This window comes from Schistocerca cancellata, chromosome 5 (assembly GCF_023864275.1).
Source record: "Schistocerca cancellata isolate TAMUIC-IGC-003103 chromosome 5, iqSchCanc2.1, whole genome shotgun sequence".
Classification (NCBI taxonomy): Eukaryota; Metazoa; Arthropoda; class Insecta; order Orthoptera; family Acrididae; genus Schistocerca; species Schistocerca cancellata.
In genome coordinates, this window is record NC_064630.1 from 398,347,379 (window position 1) to 398,370,397 (window position 23,019).

At 44.0% G+C, this 23,019-nt stretch overlaps 1 protein-coding gene across 3 annotated transcripts in view; it reads left to right on the top strand.

The window, feature by feature from the left end:
• The window catches only part of LOC126189049 (mucin-4-like), a 431,008-nt gene that overhangs the window by 391,921 nt on the left and 16,068 nt on the right, over positions 1 to 23,019 (top strand). For 2 of the 3 annotated variants that reach the window (XM_049930904.1, XM_049930903.1), the window contains exons 4-6: positions 2,413 to 2,535; positions 9,201 to 9,327; positions 18,122 to 18,309. In XM_049930904.1, the coding sequence (XP_049786861.1) occupies positions 2,413 to 2,535; positions 9,201 to 9,327; positions 18,122 to 18,309 (438 nt within the window). The remainder of the gene's footprint in view (positions 1 to 2,412; positions 2,536 to 9,200; positions 9,328 to 18,121; positions 18,310 to 23,019) is intronic. The other variant, XM_049930905.1, reaches the window with a different exon arrangement.

A 23,019-nucleotide genomic window follows, 5' to 3' on the forward strand; every position in this document is an offset into this window, starting at 1 on the left:
TTGCGCTGATATGAAACTTCCTGCCAGATTAAAACTGTGTGCCGGACCGAGACTCTAGCTCGGGACCTTTGCCTTTCGCAGGCAAGTGCTCTATCATCTGAGCTACCAAAGCACGATTCACGACCCGTCCTCACAGCTTTAATTCCGCCAATACCTTGTCCCCTACCTTCCAAACATCGCAGAAGCTCTCCTGCAGACCTCGCAGACCTTTGAATTTTGGAAGATAGTTGAAGAGGTACTGGCGGAATTAAAGCTGTGAGGACGGGTCGTGAGTCGTGCTTGGGTAACTCAGGTGGTAGAGCACTTGGCCGCAAAACGCGAAGGTCCCGAGTTCGAGTCTCGGTCCGGCACACACTTTTAATCTGCCTGGAAGTTTCATGAACCAAAACGTTATGACACCTCTCTAACAGGCTATTGATCCACCTCTAGAATGCAACACTACAGAGATTCTATGTGACATGGTTACATGTCCTCGGTGGGTTATCGGAGGCATGTAGCACGAGATGTCTACGAAAAGGTCACGCAAATTACGGGCCGGTGGTTTAGGAGCACGGTGGTAGCGCCCGATACCGTACCAAATGTGTTACATTTAATTCAGAACAGGCGATTTTGAGGACTATGACATCAACTACAGTTCACTATCGTCCTCCCCAAGCCACTGTAGCACGGTTCTTGCCTTGTGACATGGACAGTTATCCTGCTGGAATTTTTCATCGCCGTCGGGTAGACATGGAGTATGTGAGGACGCAGGCGGTCTGTAATAATATTAACGTAGTCCACAAATGTCATGGTGTCTTCGATTATCATCGGAGGTCCCACGGAAGCCCAGACTAATGACTTTTCTCCTGTCTCCATAGCATAATACTGCTCCCACTGGCCTATAGGGGGTAATGCATTGCATGTTTCGAACAGTTCCCTCTGGATGACGGCGTATTCAGATACGACCATCGATCTGGTGTATCAAGATACGTGAATCGTCCTGCCAAACGACACGTTTTCGTGGAGCCAGGATCTAATCTCGATTATCGCCCACCTCAGTCGTAATTGGCGATGACACTGAGTTGACATGAAAACTCGTAGGAGTCATCTGCTGATGAACCCTATGCTCGAACTACACTCGGCTTGGTGGTCTCCGAAACACTTGTACCTGCACCGACATTGTAGTCTGTCGTCAGATCTGCCATAGACCGCCACCTATCCTGTCTTGCAAAGCAGACAGATCTCTGACCTCCAAGCTCTGTGGTGAGGCACGGACATACAGTATCTTGTCGCTTACTCGTGGTTCCATTGTCCTTCAATCACTTTCCCTAGATGACCACGACAGCAGCGCGAAAACAGCCGACCAGCTTCACCGTTTCTGAGATGGTTGTTCCAAGGCTCCAGACTATACCAATCTGCCGTTTATCAAATTCAATTGTGTCAGTGGAGTTCCACATTTGCGACTGCATATCGTCGCTAGAATGATTCCCCATTCGTCTTCCTCAGCTTACAGACCACTTTATGTATCTCGTTACGTGTCTGCTACTCCACCAAGGGACATTCAGTCTTACACTGGGTAGTGGTTAGAATGTTTTGGCACATCAATGTACGCAAATAAAACGTTGGCTTAAGCAATTTTCCTTTTTCCGACAGTGCTCCAAAGGAGGGCAGCTTATGCAGACCCAAGTGTGACTGAGTGTGTGGTTGATTTGGTCAGGTGGAGGAGCTGGCTGAGTATGTGGTTGTTCTGGACGAGCTGGTTAAGTGTGTGGTTGTTTAGGTCAGGTGGAGGAGGTGGCTGAGTGTGTGGTTGTTCTGGGCGAGCTGGTTAAGTGTTTGGTTGTTTAGGTGAGGTGGAGGAGCTGGCTGAGTGTCTGGTTGTTCTGGACAAGATGGTTAAGTGTGTGGTTGTTTAGCTCAGGTGGAGGAGCTGGCCGAGTGTGTGGTTATTCTGGACGAGCTAGTTAAGTGTTTGGTTGTTTAGGTCAGGTGGAGGAGCTGGCTGAGTGTGTGGTTGTTCTGGATGAGTTGGTTAAGTGTGTGGTTGATTTGGTCAGGTGGAGGAGCTGGCTGAGTGTCTGGTTGTTCTGGACAAGATGGTTAAGTGTGTGGTTGTTTAGCTCAGGTGGAGGAGCTGGCCGAGTGTGTGGTTATTCTGGACGAGCTGGTTAAGTGTTTGGTTGTTTAGGTCAGGTGGAGGAGCTGGCTGAGTGTGTGGTTGTTCTGGACGAGATGGTTAAGTGTGTGTCTGTTTAGCTCAGGTGTTGGAGCTGGCCGAGTGTGTGGTTATTTTGGACCAGCTGGTTAAGTGTGTTGTTGTTTAGGTCAGGTGGAGGAGATGGCTGAGTGTGTGGTTGTTCCGGACAAGCTAGTTAAGTGTGGTTGTTTAGGTCAGGAGGGGGAGTTGGCTAAGTGTGTGGTTGTTTTGGTCAGATGGAGGAGCTGTCGGCGCTCCAGCGACCGCAGGAGTGCGCCGAGCTGCCGCACCAGCAGCGGGGAGCCGCGCCGCTGGAGAACTCTCCAGACGACCTCGCTGAACTGGAGGAGGAAGAATCCGTAAGAAACGACGCACTCGCTACTGCCTCCGATGCATTCTGCCTAATTTTCTTTGCATAGGACGTTGTTACAATTACATTTGAGTTTCATATCACCCAGTAGTTTGCTTGCCACTTTGTATCTTCTACTCCTCGTTAAACCTGAATATTACATTCTAAGAATAGCATCTCTGAAGGATGATTTGGATCACACTTCGATAGATCGTTCGCATTGTTTCCGGAGTAAAAACTTGAGAACGTTCTTGCTTTATAGCTCGACCTAATTTTTTTGAAGATGAATGTACTTTTTCTGCCAATCCTCTCCATTTCAGTTGCAGCATGGAAGTAAGTTAACTCACAAACAGCAGCAGAATTGAATATACCTGCAGCCTCTGTTGTTCAAAAAAAGAGATATGGAAACAGGCAGAATACGGTGCTGCGGTCGGCAACGGCTATATAAGACAACAAGTGTCTGGGTCCGCAGCTCGTGGTCAGCCGGCACGGTAGCTCAGCGTGTTCGGTCAGAGAGGTAGCAACCGTCAAAAAAAAAAAAAAACGGAGTGAATGGATCAACGATGGAACTGAACGTGTGTCACAAGACGTCCGCCCCGAACAGATGCAACGTACGACAACGAAGAAATTGAGATAAAAAAAAGTGGTTAGCGTTGCTATCTCTGCATCACAGGGTCCCGGGTTCGATTCCCGGTGGGGTTGGGAATTTTCTCTGCCTGGGGACTGGGTGTTTGTGTTGTCCTCCTCCTCATTATCATCATTCGTGTCAGTGGCTACACTGAACTGCGAAAAAATTGGGGATTTTGTACGGGCGCTGATGACGGCGCAGGTGAGCGCCCCACAAACCAAACATCATCATCATCAGAAAGTGTCTGGTGCAGTTGTTAGATCGGTCACTGCTGCTACAGTGGCAGGTTATCAAGATGAAAGTGAGTTTGAACGTGGTATTATAGTCGGCGCACGAGCAACGGGACACAGGATCTCCGACGTAGCGATGAAATGGTTATTTTACCGTACGACCATTTCACGAGTGTACAGTGAATATCAGGAAAAAAAACATCAAATCTCCGACATTGCAGCGGCCGGAAAACGATCCTGCAAGGACGAGACCAACGACGAGTGAAGAGAATAGTTCAACGTGACAGAAGTGCAACCCTTCCGCAAATTGATGCAGATTTCAAAGCTGGGCCATCATCAAGTGTCAGCGTGTGAACCATTCAACGAAAAATCATCGATATAGGCTTTCGGAACCGAAGGCCCACTTGTATACTCTTTATGACTGCACGACATAGAGCTTTACGCCTCGCCTGGGCCCGTCAACACCGACATTGGAGTGTTGATAACTGGAAACATATTGCCTGGTCGGACGAGTCTCGTTTCAAATTGTATCGAGCTGGATGGGGTGCACGGGTATGGAGACAACCGCATACATCCATTGATCCTGCATGTCAGCAGAGGACTGTTAAAGCTGTTGAAGGCTCTGTAATGGTGTGGAGTGTGTGCAGTTTGAGTGATATGGGACCCCTGATACATCTAGATACGACTCTGACAGGTGACACATACGTGAATTTCGACGGTCTTGGGCAACTCCAGCTGGACAGTGCGACGCCCCAGACGTCCAGAATTGCTACAGATTGGCTCCAGAAACACTTTTCTGAGGTCAAATACTTCCGATGGCCCCCAAACTCACCAGACATGAACATTATCGAGCATATCTGGGATGTCTTGCAACGTGCTGTTCAGAAGGGACCTCCCCCCCCCCCCCTCTCGTACTCTCTGGATTTATGGACAGCCCTGAAGGATTCATGATGTCAATTCCCTCCAGCACTACTTAAGGCATTAGTCGAGTCCATGTCACGTCGTGTTGTGGCACTTCTGCCTGTTCGTGGTTGCTGTACACGATAGTAGGCGGATGTACCAGTTATTTTGGTTCTTTAGTGTACGTGGATATTCTAAATTATACGATTGTTTCTACATTTTAAGTGTTTCTTTCCTTCATCACCTGATCTGTATCTTTACACCTGAACTATCAGAACTGCAACAGTTAACACCGCACTAGAGAACTCGTAACTCCATTTTCGTAAGAGACTGTTTCATGTGGAACGAGAGTGCTTACCGAGCTACGAATTTTTCAAAATGCTGCACATTAACGGAGTACTTGGTATTTCTAATAAAACAGTTACTCTTATGTTAAATGAGGACATGCCGTAGTTTAGCCATGTAGTTTAGCTGAAAGGTAGATGAATGTATTGCATGCTTTTGTTATTTTTTCTGATACGTAAACTCCTTCCTAAGACTTGCAGAGATAGATCGTAACGTAATGCATGTTGAATAGTTTGCAGTATAGTAATCAGCCAGGAAAACATTTACCAGTCTGTAACTTATTTGATTTATGATGCCTTTTTTGAAGACTGGACACTACTGTATATTCATCAACACTGTGACATTCAGTCCGCTATGTTCCTTGAGACATTGATGGCGGAGGGAGGAAAGGTTTACAGTTGTTGACATCCGGAAAGCGTTCTGTACCGTTCCGCATGATAATTAGCAAACAGAAAATATGGTGATGCATGCGATTGAAGTGAAGATTTGTTAGCAAACAGATCTCAATACGTTGTCCTCAATGTGCAGACGCCCTGAGAAGTGAAACTTATTGTCATGGATTGTGATGGAACAGTAACTATTCAGGGTATTCGTGAATGACCTTCTAGGTAACGTCAACAGATAATGGTTTCATTACTAGAAAAATAGTTGTGATGTACAGATTTGTCAGCAGCCTCATAGACTAGCAGTTAATCCTTAGCATGCAGTGCGCACAGAGCGACTACAAGATCCGGTATTATTTGACTAAGCCATCAACTGGGATCTGTTAAAAATCGTGCCACCTATGGAACGTTTTAGGGTGGAACAACCAAACAAATTTTGCTGTTGGGAAGGCAGATTGCAGGTTTAGGTTTTAAGCAACAGAAAACAAAGATTAACAGTCGGGGCAAAACGATAGAATTGTAGGAAATCCGAAGACGTTCACTGTTTTGACTTGTTTGTTAGTACATATTTTATCATCTGAATCGTCTTAACAGCTTGTAAACACATTTGTTAGACCCGCCGCTAAAGCCCTTGCTGCTCTCCTCTCAGGGCCTCCAGAATGATCATTATCGTCTACTGACTACGGTGCCAACTGGTGCGGAGCCAGGGTGAGGTTCTTGAGAGGGGAGAGGCTGGGGAAGGGGTGTCACAGATTGTTACTGTCTCTTCCACCCTCCCACACATATTACGTACTACAGATGGAGACACTTTTAATAATAATAAGCTGTTTAGTTACCATAAAATATAGAAGACGTTTCCATATAATAATAACTTGTTTAGATTATCCCTTTGTACAATGCATTAGTATGGCTTCTGACATCCACACCTCCAGATGTCAGACACTCAGATCTGGACCAAATGTTGTATGTTGATAGAGCATCAACCGAAACTCCGATTTAGTTCGTACTGTGTGCTGTTGTCGAACAGAACGGGCATAAACGTTAATTAAGAGCACTACCAGAACACACAAGAAGCATATGTGCGTGTTATATTGTGTGCGGTTTCCGTCGATGAGTTGGGAGAGCCCTAGATCGCTGTACAAAGGGACCGGCGTTCAAATCCTATAAACGGAATTTTTTTTACTGCGCATTATGTGCTGAAGTATTATATGGGACATCATTTTCCTGACGTGTAAAATGACTTTTCGGAGTTTTGATAGAAATGTTTTGGCAGTCAGCTTTCGCTTCGTTAATTAGTAGTAGCAAATCTATAGAGTACATTTGTATAGATAGGTGTGATGTTCTGTCGGACATGTGTGCCAGAACAGACACGACTCCTGATGAAGCAGCTGGTGCATCTGTAGTTTGACAGAATAAACATAAGCAATGGGACAATAGAATAAAGAAATAATTGTATCACAAGTGCGGAACAACTAATAGAAATGATAATAATAATAATAATAATGAAAAGTGACTGCAGATGGCAGCGCCCCGTACGTTAGATGTATTATTTTGTTTATTTACTACTGTTAGTTTTATAATGCCTATTATTATTATTATTACATCCGTACGTGTGATGCAATTGTTTCTGTATTTTTCTGTTCTGGTTTTATATTCTGTGAAATTACATATCTACTCTACTGATTTACTACTTTCAAAGAAACAAAGCGAAAGCAGACTGCCAAGAAGACATTGCTGTGAACTTCAAACAGTCCTTTTACGTCTCAGGAAAATGTTGTCCCATGTACCACTTTCAGACACAATACGGAAAAAAATTATCATAACTGGGATTTGAACATTGGAACCTTCTTACACGTAGCTAGCGCTGTAACAGCTCAACAACCACAGATGGCATAGCTCACGGAGACCCCGTAGTTCTTACATTACTGTTAATGAACGGTTACGCCCGTTTTTCTGGACGACAGCACCCAGTACGAACTAAATCGGAGTTTTGGTTGATACTGTATCAACTTACAACGTCTTGTCCACATCTGAGTGGCCGGCCGCTGTGGCCGAGCGGTTCTAGGCGCTTCAGTCTGGAACCGCGCGTCCGCTATGGTCGCAGGCTCGAATCCTGCCTCGGTCATGGATGTGTGTGATGTCCTTAGGTTGGTTAGGTTTAAGTAGTTCTAAGTTCTAGGGGACTGATGACCTCAGATGTTAACCCTTAAATGCTTGATTTTTTTATTTCAAGCTGTAAAAATTACCACTTTTAGTTTATAGTGCCTACATTACGAAAAAAATATTGAAATTTTTTAAAAATTTAATTAACAAAGCATTATTGGTGACAATCGCTACAAACACAAAAACAGATCTAATTTTAAATGTATCGTAAAGACACTCGAATTAACTGTCTACACCATATCTACTTACATTTTCCAATTAAAAAAGTAATTTTTAAACCCACAAATCAGTGCCCAAACACCAAAGAAAAAAAAGTCCCTACTTTCTGCCAAAACACACGCGTGGCAGTGCATCCACACAGCTGATTGTCGAACTGGTTCAGCTCATCCTGCCATTTACGATCTCTATGAAGAACTACTAGCAGCTTAGCAGCTGAAGTAGAGAGTATATGCTTAACTACGCAATGAATTTGTTAGAAAATGTTGCTCAGTATAGGATACATCGAAGAAATGAAGTCTGTAGCTGATCAGCTACACTACGCATTAAATGGTTAAGTCCCATAGTGCTCAGAGCCATTTGAACCACATCTGAGTGTCTGACATCTGGAGATTTGGGAGTAAGAGGCAGTAGTTGAGAGAAATGCAGCGTTTCATAATCATACCCTCCCACACTTTTAACGTGCTACAGAAGCATACAGTTTTAATAATAAAATACCGTTTGATTACAATAAAATATTTTCATGTGATAATAACTTGTTTCACTATCCCTTTGTACACTACATTAGCATAACTTATGAGACACTGCAGTTCAGAGAAATAGAGCACTTCATAACCATTTGTCATAAAATTTCAGAAGTACAAGATGTCTGTCGAATTATTCGCAATTTCAGTTTGCTGTCAATACAAAATGAAATGAAATAATTTTATTTCCTTCCCAAAAATAAATTGTATGTCTATATAAGTTTTCAAAGGAAATTACATAAAATTAAAACACTACCATATAAGTCCTTGCGGTGGCGCTAAGGACGTCTAGTCTGTTTTCAGTTTCCATCCACGTCCGGTGCAACGTGGCCGGAGGGACGATACCGATGACTTCCACAATCCACGTAGAAGGTCTTGAAGATCTCACACTGCAGTGGTGAACACCCCACAGAAAAACATCCAGTGATGTGATATCAGGAGAACGTTGATGTCAACTCTTATTGTTTCCCATCTTTTTTTCCTTATTGTAGGGTCCGTCCCTTTCTGTGTAGCCTTACTTAACTTCCCGTGGTTTGCTGGTCCTGCCTGTGGACTCACGGACAGTGTCGGATTTGCAATTGACAGTAAGTACATTCAAACTGCGAATAGTCACCTTTTCCTGCCCGCCAGGTTAGGCGTGCAGTGTAACGCACTGCTTTCCGCGCGGGAAGGCGTGCCTGTCCCTGGCACGAATCCTCCCGACGAATTAATGTCGAGGACCGGTGAGTTGGACAGTCTGTGGATGGTTTTTAAGGCGGTTTTCCATCTGCCTCGGTGAATGCGGGCTGGTTCCCCTTATTCCGCCTCAGTTACACTATGTCGGCGATTGCTGCGCAAACACTTTCTCCATGCACGCGTACACCATAATTGCTCTATCCCGCAAACATCATTAGGGTTATACTCGTCTGGTGTGAGACATTGCGGGGGGACGGGGGGGGGGGGGGAGGGAGGGTCCGCTGGGGGCCGAAACGCACAATAACCCTGGGTTCGGTGTGGGGCGGCGATGGTGTGAGTGAACTGCTGTAGCCTCTTGTGGAGTTTTGTACCACTGCGGGCTACAGCGGGGGGACGAAGCTTCTCCGTAGTTTCTAGGTCCCCAGTTCCATACAATACAATACACCTTTTCCTGGTTGTAATGTTTCCTGCAGGCGTTACTATCGCAAGCTCATTCAGATGGGTGGGCCTTCATGCCAGTAACTGAAAAATATCCTATGAGAAACATAGCTAGTAATTTCTAGAACTCGTTGCTATTTTCGAGGGTGTGTCATGTGACGCGTGTGTTGCAGGTGTCATCGTCGTCAGTGGACAGTGCTGCCACCAAGATCCAGGCGGGCGTGCGCGGATTCCTGACGCGCCGCCACGTCCAGCGCATGCGCAGCACACAGGCACCGTCACCCGGTGCCGCCACAGCTGGTGAGTCAGTACGAACAGACGTCGTCCGACGGACGAAACTGGTGACCACTCTTTCTCTATCGTATTCTCAAACTACACCCTTATCACAGTATCCATTGCTGATATACACATAACTGACGCCAAGTGAACATGGTTCATCTAAATTCCTTACCAGAATGATCTCATCGGTCACTTGTGCGGTTCACCAGGTGCCTCGAAGTTAAACCCGATGCTTTGCCATCTTCACTTTTCCACTGGGAATTGCAACATGAATATTATATTCTCAAGAAGATTAACGTCTGTGGAGGATGAAATGCGTCCAACTCCGGTAATTGATTTGTATGCTTCTTTCCAGAGTAAAAACCATCGTTCGACATAATTTCTTGAATAGGAGTGAACTTTTTGTGGCTATCCTCTATATTTCAGTTGAAGCTTGGAAGTGAGTTCGCTTATCCTCAGTAATCCGTGCATCTAAAATCTCTGACTACATTACCTGAATAGAATCTCTTCCCATGTTGTTGTTGGAAAGGGTTTGTAGTTCCTTCACACTAAATTCGCTGAGTATAACGGATTTTCAGTCTAGAACTAGTTCTAGAGACTAATCACTGCAGCACATAATTTTTTCAACGTGCTATCTGTTTTTTCCTTGGCCTGTTGTCATTTTGGTGGGACCAAAATATTTCATTGTTGTGAAATGGGAAAGAATATCATTGGTACTTCATTTTTTATTAATTCCCTATTGTAAATGCCCATATTTCTCTATCGGTATTGGAGTTTAGCCTCTTCAACAGTTTTTGCACCTTAGAGATCATTTACTTTTTAAAGCATGGTCTCATTTGACTTTATTATGTTTACAATGATACTTTCAGTGCTCAGTAAGAAAGCGCTATTAATAAATTTCTTCTTTCGCTAGGTAATTTTTTTTATTTTTCCATTGTAGATAGTATTGATTTTACCAACATAATTTTTGTTTCTTCATTATCAACTCTTCAACCTTTTACTGTTCACTGCATTCTTTCATTTTATCTTCTAACTTTTACTTTCTTCCTTCTGTATTACTTACACAGTTTTATATGTCTTACATTACTACCAAGTTTTCCTAAATGTCATTATTCCAGACATTCCAGATTGTTCTGCATTCTATTTTATTCAGGGTATTTTTTATCACTCTGACACACGATGTTGGTAATTTATTTTCTGAGAGCTATTTCAATATTTTTGCGTAAATTTAATCTGTAGTATATAGAAGTATATGTAATGAAGAGTAGCCTAATTTTGTCACAGTACTTGACAGTCTCTCCATATAATTGTAAATATCTTGATTGATTATCACTTTCCAACCTCTTATTAGTGTTAACAACATTACATAACTTTTGATTTTTCACTTTCACTCATCTGTTCATCTTGCAGTTTACTCTTGAGCATCAATTTGTGTAGAGACGTAGTTTCTCTAATACAGATCAGTTTATTGATTTCAACCGGATGTTTCAATTTTTATATATTTTTCTGTTGAATTATCTCTCCCCGTATTTGGATGTGTATCTTATTTTTAGAATGAATTTTGTATTTCCATTTGATACTCTTAAGATCTGTTTGATTGATTATTTTTCTCACGCATTTTAGCGTGTTTAATTTTCAGAAAGTGGTAGAAACATCTTCTGCAGTTATCACCTTGACGTAACAGTTACAGATAACTCCTTTTGAACACGACGGATTGGCGCATCTAATATCATTCTGAGCGATTCTTCCTAGTACTGATTTGATTAATTTATTTTGACCGTGCTTCATCCAACACACATATTTTGTTTATTTTTATAATATTATTTGCAGTTAAACAATTTTTTACCCTTGCAGTACGAGTATCTTGCTGCAAACTGATTTGTTATTCTACAGAAAAACCAGTCCGTCTTCTCTTTGGACTCCTAATGAAGATGATTTCAGAATGCTTGTTTTACAGATGTTGTTTCGTCACAGTCGACGTATTTCTGCGCTGTATTTGCTTCTAGTAGTCCCAATGTCATACCCAACAGTACCGTTCTCGCATAGTGTACAGTGAAACAAAGAGTCGTTGATATACTACCTTGCCGGCCGCTGTGGTCGAGCGCTTTTAGGCGCTTTAGTCCGGAATCACGCGGCTGCTACGATCGCAGGCTCGAATCCTGCCTCGAGCATGGATGTGTGTGATGTCCTTAGGTTAGTTAGATTTTCGTAGTTCTAAGTCAAGGGGACTGATGACCTCAGGTGGTAAGTCCCATAGTGCTTAGAGACATTTGAACCATTTGATTTACTACCAGGACTAGCGTAATTTTCACGGCGGAAGATTGGATTCGAACGGTGGCACTAGTGTGGCTGCTGATTCATTCAACCCTTTAGATCGACACCTGACAGTGTAATTAACCAGAATAGCGCGTTCCACTGGCGTGCGTGCGCTGTGGGCTGCCTGTAGTGCGGTATGCTCTGGCACCGCAGACAATGCTTAGGCCGACTGCCATGAGCCAGATCGTGCGATCACCCACAAATGTCAGATACCAGGGAGGCCCTGGTCTTCCGGGTTCAGTTTCTGACTTGGTATTTTCCTTTATCTAGCGTTAGAAAAAGCGAAGTGACTAAATAGTTCTAAAAGACACAAAAGCGTGGGAATCCCAGGTAATATCCGTAACTTGTATGAATTACACGAGTTGAAAGTGGGTTATAGAGTTTGTGTGCTTAAAATTACACGTAATAAAAAATTAATAATGTTCTGGTGTTAATGCTACAAAATATTGCTTATGGCCATCTATTTCTTTTTTTTTCGTTTTTTTCACGCACCCTACATTTGCATTCATCCCCGTGCTAAAGTCTTAAGGTGGATCATGACGCTTATTCGAGTTGCTTTGTTTGTAAAGATCCTCACACACGGGTGATAAATCGCTGACGCCTTAGACAATTGCTTCTCAATCTAGATGTGACTGTCAGTGGCAGCACGGTTGGTTTTCATAACTGTTGCTGCAAATTGTATGAGGGGGGGGGGGATAGATTATATGAAATGACAGCGGACTTAAATACAACAGTAGAATAGGTACGCCCTAAATTTTATATCACAATGTCCACTTAATATTACATCATTCATTTTAGAAATTAGATATTTTAATAACGCGAATAATTATTTCACAAATAACTCAAAATCAGCTGCTGGTGCAAAGTATATTGTAGGTATTACTATGAACTTCCCATGAATTTATACTTCCACAATACTACTTTCAAAATGCTGCTCGCTGCAATATCTAGGGGGGCATCAATGCTTTTAACTTCGTATCCCTTGTTAATATAAGTGAAAACGCCGCCTTTGAGTTCACTTTTTAAGTCCTTACTGCACGTGGGCATAGTGAAATGAACCAAAACATTGTTTAGGAATTACGAGCGATCAGCGATCAGTTACTGCGATCTGCGATTTGCTCGCGCTAGAGATGCGCCGATGGTTTAAAACGATTCAGTAAGATCGTTTTAAAACAAACAAAATTGATTAAAATCGTTTAGTAAAGGGTTTAAATGGAACAACTGTACAAACTGGAGAAAATATCGTAAAAAGGAAATTATTCCTGGAGTTTATGTTCTATACTTTAGTCTCAGATTTTCTAGCTTTGTGAAGTAGTTGTCGTAAATAGAAAAGTATTATTTAAATGGTTTGTTTACTTTAATCCGGACAACAGTTTTACACTCGGACAAGAAGCCATAATAGTAGCAAACAAAATATACTGGCATTTCGTCAGAATGTGAATAGAAATTGGAGTTAACCTGTTTCGGACTTTTGTTTGAATCCAACCATGCCCGTATCATTTGCTTCCTCCTTCAGCTGATGTTGGTGGTACAATTAAAATCCGGGAGGCCGAAGTTCACAAAGGTTGCATAGTGCACGGTCCTCACCACTAGTTCGATGGAGACATGTGCAAGAGCTGTGCAATACTGGATTTCAAGTGGTTATAATTCACAGGACTGTGGCGCACAACCTCCGTCTAGCCATCCCCAATTAATGGGAACGAATGTGACTTCTAAATTTTCTGCCTGCACGTGTCGGTAGTCAACGTCTGAAAGGCATCATTCAAGTGCATCAAGCATAGATATCTCACAATTAGATTGTTCCTTCCGGTGGGAATGTCGCCAGTATTTGTATTATATTAGTGAAAGCGGCACAACTGTTGCCTACGTTGCTCAGGCAATACTTTCGTCAACTTCTTCGTCAACGACATTTACAGACGGAAAGACAGACGATGGTTTAGACAACGATATATCAGTCAGCTTAGATTCCTCTGCAGATCACGACGTGCTCGCTGGTGAAGAAGGCGCAGGCTCAACGTTACTATTTACACTTCTGTTTGCGATTGCCTCTTTTCCTTTTTTGAGTTAGGTTGCGAGGAAACCATGCGTTTAACATATTGTGGACATATCGGACATTCACTGAGGTGCTGGTGCAGTCACGGCAGCTGTAAATGATGACAGAGCTTGTTGCAATATTTACATTTGACGTCTGCTTCTCCAACTATGGTCCGTGTTTCACACTGATTCGATATACTGCCACAAGGCCGCCCCGCTGCAGAAGGCTTGGTAACTAAGATGACCACAAGACGACGAAGCGAGCTTCAGTACTGGTAATGGGTATAATGGGCAGGGGCACTACGAATATAGTGCGGGACAATAAGTTGGGAATGTGGGTCTCACGGGAGGCGTGCCAGAAATAAGTCCTTGCAGTCGCACAATTCTCTGTGTCCTCGGTGGCTCAGATGGACGCCGGCACGGTAAAAATAATAATAATAAAAAAAACTGAGTAAAGGAATCAACGATCGACTCGAACGGATGTCTTGTGACGTCCGCCCCCCCAAAACGAACAATACCGAGAAAAAAAGAATGAAAGATGGATATAGCGTCTGCCATGTAAACAGGAGATCCCGGGTTCGAGTCCCGGTCGGGGCACACATTTTCACCTGTCCCCGTTGATATACACTCCTGGAAATTGAAATAAGAACACCGTGAATTCATTGTCCCAGGAAGGGCAAACTTTATTGACAAATTCCTGGGGTCAGATACATCACATGATCACACTGACAGAACCACAGGCACATAGACACAGGCAACAGAGCATGCACAATGTCGGCACTAGTACAGTGTATATCCACCTTTCGCAGCAATGCAGGCTGCTATTCTCCCATGGAGACGATCGTAGAGATGCTGGATGTAGTCCTGTGGAACGGCTTGCCATGCCATTTCCACCTGGCACCTCAGTTGGACCAGCGTTCGTGCTGGACGTGCAGACCGCGTGAGACGACGCTTCATCCAATCCCAAACATGCTCAATGGGGGACAGATCCGGAGATCTTGCTGGCCAAGGTAGTTGACTTACACCTTCTAGAGCACGTTTGGTGGCACGGGATACATGCGGACGTGCATTGTCCTGTTGGAACAGCAAGTTCCCTTGCCGGTCTAGGACTCTCATCGCTGAAGACGACACGTCTCCATTCGTCCCTCCATTCACGCCTGTCGCGACACCACTGGAGGCGGGCTGCACGATGTTGGGGCGTGAGCGGAAGACGGCCTAACGGTGTGCGGGACCGTAGCCCAGCTTCATGGAGACGGTTGCGAATGGTCCTCGCCGATACCCCAGGAGCAACAGTATCCCTAATTTGCTGGGAAGTGGCGGTGCGGTCCCCTACGGCACTGCGTAGGATCCTACGGTCTTGGCGTGCATCCGTGCGTCGCTGCGGTCCGGTCCCAGGTCGACGGGCACGTGCACCTTCCGCCGACCACTGGCGACAACATCGATGTACTGTGGAGACCTCACGCCCCACGTGTTGAGCAATTCGGCGGTACGTCCACCCGGCCTCCCGCATGCCCACTATACGCCCTCGCTCAAAGTCCGTCACCTGCACATACGGTCCACGTCCACGCTGTCGCGGCATGCTACCAGTGTTAAAGACTGCGATGGAGCTCCGTATGCCACGGCAAACTGGCTGACACTGACGGCGGCGGTGCACAAATGCTGCGCAGCTAGCGCCATTCGACGGCCAACACCGCGGTTCCTGGTGTGTCCGCTGTGCCGTGCGTGTGATCATTGCTTGTACAGCCCTCTCGCAGTGTCCGGAGCAAGTATGGTGGGTCTGACACACCGGTATCAATGTGTTCTTTTTTCCATTTCCAGGAGTGTATATCAACGCCTGTATGCAGCTAGAGGTGTTCATTTTATTGTAACTTTATGTTTTACCTTCAATCTCCTTGCGTGGTTTCATGTCTGGTCCTTACGTATGAGAGCCATCACTCAAACTAAACTCCGCCCGAGCAGGCCATGAAGGCCCAACGGTACTGACCAGCTGCCGTGTCATCCTCAAGCCACAGGCGCTACTGGATGCAGGTACGGAGGGGCATGTGGTCAGCATACCGCTCTCCTGGCCGTATGCCAATTTATAACACCGGAGCCGCTGCTTCTCATTCAAGTAGCTCCTCAGTTTACATCGCAAGTGCTTAGTGCACCCCTCTTGTCAGCAGCGCTCGGCAGACCGGATGGTCATCCATCCAAGTGCAAGCCGAGCCCAACAGCGCTTAACTGGGACGGGAACCGGTGTTACCACTGCGGCTAGGTCGTTGGCTCGGCAGCCGTTCGCAGTAGCAAATTTAATGGTACCTACCGTCGCTTCATAAGTAGCCGTTTTGTTAAATTTAATTTTTTGTATTTTTTTTAATTATCGCACAGTGTTAGTCCCAAAGGTGGTGTGATCATCGTAGAGCGAGCCGGTACTCGCCTTCATGTATATTTCCGATACATATATTTACAGAACTAGCAGTCAGTTGATATAACTTCTTTGCAGTTTCTCTATATCGTTCTTGCAGCCGCGATACATCAGCCAGCAGGTGTAGTTCTCGCATTGGATTATGATGGCCATAGACACTTCCGCGGATTTATACAACTGTGCAACAAGTAAGCAAGTACGCCATTGTTCAGCTCTTGTCCTACTCCTAGCTAGTGTCCCAAATCTAGGGGTGTTTCGCTACTCCCTAAGACACGTCGGTCTTCTGGGTTGCCGTGATCTAAGCAACCAAATAAACCTGTCATAAAATTGTATAAACCATGCTTATTGCAATTAAGCCGTCTAATACGGCGTTTTTACACTTGCATCTCCGGACGGATCGTGTGACCTGGCGCCGTATTACAGCCAGCTGTTGGTTTTTGTGGCGCCGAAGAGCGTTACCGAGGAAGGCGAAGGGTGAGATTCGAGTTTCGTGCGGTACGGAGTTTCAATCCCAGTTGAAATTTCGTTACACTGCACAATCCGCTGCAGACTGGAAATGTCATTCTGCTTTAAATGGTAGCTTTCATTTGCAGATTAACGGCTGGCCACTGAAATTTTAGGAATGAGACACCGGGTCTGATTGCTAAGTGCGTTCCTGTCCATTGTTGTTAGAAGATAACAGGTTCCAAAAATCTTTTGCCGATTCCTTGAAAGTTTTTTTTTTTTTTTAGTACTCTATTTCAACTGCTTCATGGTACAGGTTGTTTAAAAAAGAATCATCTGATTTGGCACGTATATATTTCTTAAACTAATGAAAGTATACAGTGAATTTAATTTTTTGATGATCGGGAAACTCATAAAGCTTTTTTTCGTACCTTTTCATAGGTGTTCAGTATGCCCCCCTTGAAATGCACGGCATATGTCTATGCAGTATTCAAACTGTTCCCACACTGCAGCGAGCATGTCTTCAATTAAAGCTTCCACAGATGCTGTGCGATGTCTCACTTCATTCGTTGTTGTTGGTAACAGAGGCACATAAACAGAATCTTTTATAAAGCCCCACAAGAAATAATCACATACAGACAGGTCCAGTGACCTTGGAGGCCAGTAATGTAAGGCTAAATCATCTGGTACAGTGCGACCGATCCATCGCTCAGTAATCCTTTGATTTAAAAATTCCCGCACTTCCAGATATCAGTGTGGCGGTGCCCCATCCTGTTGGTAAATGAAGTCGTTCGAATCAGTCTCCATCTGTGGGAAAAGAAAGTTCTCAAGCATATCGGGGTATGTGCTTCCTGTAACAGTGTTCGAGGCAAAGAGAAATGGACCATACACCCTTTCCAGTGAAACTGCACAAAACACATTCAATTTTGGAGAGTCCCTCTCATGTTGTACAACTTCACGTGGTTGTTCCGTACCCCACATTCTCACGTTATGACGGTTCACCTTTCCATTTAAATGGAATGTTGCCTCGTCACTAAACACCTCCATCTTGCCAAGAACGAAATTACAGAACTCCACACGTTGTTGTTTGTCGCCCTCACGAAGAGCTTGCAGTAGCTGAATTTTGTATGGTTTCGTGTGTAAACGTCAACGCAACACACGCCAGACGGACATCGAGAGCACGTTGAGCTGCACGGCGAACGGATTTCTGCGGACACTTTCTCAAACTATGGCAGATGCGTTCGATGTCTGTATTAGACATTCGGGGACGGCCTAGAGATTTGCCGTTAAGAAACAACCTGTTTCTTGGAATTCTTCATGCCACCGCCTAATGCTGCAGGAGGATCCACACCACACCTAGAACGAAAGTCACCCTGAACAGTTGTTACTGACCTGCTCTGCGAAAAACGTAGAACTCAAAACTCTTTCTGTTGTCCCGACACTATTTTTACTAGAACTGAAGTGGGTGCACACTGCTGCTACCTAGAGGAATCCATGTAAAACTCAAGACTTTGCTCTTTCGAACAGTACGTTCTTCAATCACATATCTCAAATGACAATATAGTTACGATTTTTTTTAAATCGGATGATTCTTTTTGATTTACCTTGTATTTTCAGGTACGATTTCGGCCGGCACGATGGGCATGTCACTAGACAGCGCAATGCCGAAGGCGGCCTCGGCTGCAGCCAGCGCCGCGACGCGGTCTGCAGAAGTGCTGGAGGAGGACGGCGAGGTGTGGGACACGCTCAAGAAGGAGATGGACGACGCCGCCTCCACCATCCAGAGCGGCTTCCGCGGCTTCCAGGTGAGACAGTGCTCCCTCCCTTCACCGTACCTAAGTGTCTGCCTAACGTGCTGGCACCAGTCTCTCTTCATACAGCAGTGGATGTTGGCGCACCGTAAATTGATGCTTGTGCACTGTTATTCAGTCACTCTAGACCCTATTTCTAGAGTTGAAAATTTTCTAAACATTGTTCTCTGAAATGTCGATATGGAGAAAACAGACAATATTTCCGCTAATCACAGATGCTTACAGTTTTTTTGTAGGTTCGAGCTGTAAACTGAAGGGAAACGCTCAGACTATGACCTATTTCCATCCAGTAAACAAAACTGAAATTACATCAGTGTGGCGAAAAAACAAAATTCTGACTTTCATTCGCCCAATACAAAATTAATGTCAAAGCGAGTACAGCAATTTTCTACATTTTCTGTCAAAAATCTTTCGCAATATGGTACAGAGTGACAATTATTGACTATATGAAAAAAACGAAAATTAGTAACAAACTACGGCGTGCACACGCTTTATTCAACATTTAAACGTCACGACAGACATTCGGATTTAGGTAATGACATGTTCGATATGCCTGCCGTCATTGACGGTGACGAATAGCGAAATTTTGCGTGACCCGCTGAAGTGTCGGAACTACGTTGCTGTCGATGACCTCCTAAATGGCAGTTTTTAGCTCAGCTATGGTTTTGGGGTTATTGCTGTACACCTTGTCTTTCATAGAGCCCCACTAAAAGGAGTTGCATTTTTTCAGATCCGGAGAATATAGAGGTCTGTCGAGGCCCATGCCACTGGCCTCTACATACCCCAGAGTCAGCATGCGGTCCCCAAAGTGCTCCTCCAGAACATGAAACACTCTCCTGCTTCGATGGGGTCGAGCTCCGTCTTGCGTGAACCACATGTTGTCGAAATCAGGATCACTTTTGATAATAGGGATGAAATCATCTTCCAAAACCTTCACGTTCGGTTATCACCGTGCCATCAAGCAATATCGCACCGATTACTCCGTGACTGGACATTGCATACCACACAGTCACCGAGCGGGGTGGCGCAGTGGTTAGACACTGGATTCGCATTCGGGAGGACGACGGTTCAATCCCGCGTCCGGCCATCCTGATTTAGGTTTTCCGTGATTTCCCTATATCGCTCCAGGCAAATGCCGGGATGTTTCCTTTGAAAGGGCACGGCAGATTTCCTTCCCCGTCCTTCCCTAATCCGATGAGACCGATGACCTCGCTGTCTGGTCTCCTTCCCCAAACCAACCAACCAACCACACAGTCACCCGGCGAGGGTGAAGAGACTTCTCGATCGCGAAATGCGGATTCTCAATCCCCCAAAATGCGCCAGTTTTGCTTATTGACGAAACCATCCAGATGAAAGTGGCCTTCGTCTCTAAACAAGTGTGCCTGTGCATACTATTTCCCATAATGCCCCACGGCCAACCTTGCAGTTTGTGCGTCTTAACGCATACCGTTCAGAAGTTAGGAATTCTTATTTCATATAGTTCAGTAATTGTCACCCTGTACCTAAAGTGTGTAACACCTGTTTCAGTATTCATTGTCTTTACCAAAAGTTAATATTTTTATTGATTTTACTTTTTAATATGTCTGTCTCTTTCTTTCGTCCACTAAAATTTAGCAATGAAAATGGACGTTATAATTAAACACGAGAAATTGTATAAAGCAGTAAGACTTTACTTGAAGAAGTTAACATAGTGCTGGTCTTTTTGACAAATGCTGAGTAAACACTTATCACACTAGTATTAATAAGTAGTTAACAATAGTTCAGGTTTTGCATTATATTAGACGACATCAAGCACAACCATTCCTTTGCATGCCAAGTTGAATTCTATTCGTGTGCAGTTCCAAATTAGCGATTGTTGCTATACGGCTAACTCTGTTGCCTGACATTCTTCTAGAGCTTTAGCTAAATAACGCGCAACTCAACAGAGGAAAAAAAAATGTAAAAGGTTTCTAGTTGTATCCAGTTGCACCAAGGACGTCTCTTTACAAATATTTCAAAAACGTTTCATACTGTTTGTCGACTTTCCTAACAGCCGACATTCACTTTTGTGCGTAACAGTAATCGGCTCTTCTTCCGATAAACAACGCAAGCAGGCATTTTACACGTCACACTTACCTTATTCTAGAACGCCTTTTCACTTTTCTTTCGTGTAATCATCACATACCCATTACCTTAATATTGCGCTTGAGCGACAGCTGACATGCCAAAAATCAATCCGCTCGTAGTCCTTTCAGCTCGTTAGTTGAAGCCCATCCTACATTATATTTGCGAATTAGCGAACTTGGTGCATGGATCAATCTATTATATGGCGTGTAACATATATTAAATTCTCTGATTATAAATTATTTTCTTTTGCATATCAGCGCTGTAATGGTTGCAATAAGACTGGTATCTTTACAATAATTTGGAAAGGGTGGGTCAAATCGATGATTAATATTCCTGTATCTTAAAACAGTAGATTAGTGACGAGATTTGCTTTTTATTTTGCATCTGGTTTCATGGACTAAAGAACCAGGTACCCCACTTAACATTCCATATCACTATACCACTATGCATCATTAAAAAGTGGCCTTAACAGAAGCTCATTTGTAACCAGAGTAATATAATCCTGTGTGCACTTACAGAAGAGCAATTTATCCTTAGTAGCAACAGCTGAAGACGAAATTATAAATTAAGGAAGCATGGACTTGGGCGAAACTGGAAAACAAGAGGCGAAGCGTTTGAGGTGTAGTATTACAGAAGGATGCTGAAAATTTTGCGGACTGATGAGCTAATAACTGAAGAGACTCTCTGCAGAATCTAGAAGGGAAGGAATATATGGAAAACCCTAAACATAGGAAGAAAGTGGCATTAGAATTTAAAGATTCCTCGACAACGAGGTGAAAAGAGACGGAGCACAAGCTCGGATTAGCGAAGTTTAGGGAAGGAAATCGGCCAGATCTTTTTCAATGGATCATCCCTGCATTTGCCCTAAGCAATTTAGGGAAATCGTGAGAAGACCTAAATAGAGAAGACCGGATGGGGATTCGAACCATCGTACTCCGAATGAGAGCGCAGTTTGCCGACCACTGCGCCATCTCCCTCGGTCTAAACATAAGGAGAAACATTTGTTATGATTTCAGGAAGTTATCGCAGCGTAGGGTGGACTGGTGTGAGACTTCGTCGGTGACCAGAGGGTGTTTACCCCTCGATGAACGAGAAGACGATCTGGACACCACACCGTCTGCCCACTGCTGATACCACCGGAAAAAAATTGTCCCCTGTCCCTTCTCCCTCTTTTTTTACAGGACGATTGGAGGCGTGTTTCGTTTTCGTTCGCCGCCGGAGCGTAAAGTGGTGCCAAAATTCCATACTAGTTAACTTTAAGGCGAAAGTGGCTCTGGCATTAAATATTGTTTTTGTTTGTAGATTAAATTGATTTTGGGGGTAGTATGGGTGTCAGAGACAAAAACCTGAAGATCTAGGAGATCAAATGCGGTTAGCGTCACAGTTTATAGACAGGGGGATGCGGGGATCAGTTCCCAAAGGAATCAGAGATTTTATTCTCTCGGAAACTACATGTATGTGTTGTCCTAATAATTTCATTTCCTCTTATTCGCAAAGACGCGTAGGTCGCCGAAATGGTGCCAAACAGAAAGCTCTACACCAGACGTCCAGCAACCCCAAATGACGTTTTCCCGATGAATAATGTTATACCATCGTTTCATTTTCATTTCACCATAGGGAATAAAAACGGTAGTCCTTCGCATCCGCTACAGATTAACGATAATTAACCCGTGTGTGTCATCGCACCATTGTGAACCATGAAAACTGAAGAGCGAATGACAGGCTCTAGTTAGAGCAGGTGCATGTTCATTATTGCTTGAATTAATCATGGATCGCGTAAAAGTTGCTTCTGTAACGTGACGTCGCTCAGACGTGACGGAAGATAAAACGATCTTCCACACAGTTACAGGTTATTAAAGTCCCTTTCTCGAAAACGATAAATATGAAGATTCTTTCTACTTTTATTTATTTATTTTTTTGTTTTAGATTCAACCTCGGATTGTATACTGTGGATCTTCAAGTGATAAGTCTCCCAAAATTTCGTAATCATTTTCAGTTCATGTTTAGATCTTATTCTTCATTCACCGTTCTGCAACCAAATCTCTTCATTCCATCCAAACTTGAGTGGACATTATTTATATCTCGCTCACTCTCATTTTGTAACACGCTTTGTCGCTGTTGGCTAGTTATTACCTACATGATGGTACACTGTAGCTTTCAGTTCTCGCACCGACGAACACACACGAGCCATTAGCTGCAGAGCCGTATTTGCCTTGGGGTTACCCTAATCTTTATTATACAAAGCCGAGGCAAATTTGTTTATTCTTTATTACTGCTATAAATCTCCACAAGGCTACTGGGTATTCCCTTCACCCAGCATGAACCAAGGCCAAAATCATATTCTAGTGCTCCAGCTCGTGGTGAGAATACTGTAGCAGCGTGTTGGTTCCATTCAACAACTTTGCAGCGCATTTATGTCTCAGCAAATCAACGATAATCATTCTGGATTAATTTTATAGTCGAAGAATCTGCGGTAAGTTCTGATATCACGTGAAAAGATTTAGAATACTTTATAAAATTACTGGATTTAGGTAGACAACTGTGTGCCTTTGCTGAAATAATAACACTGGCATCAATCTGCTGCTAACTAGAGTGTGA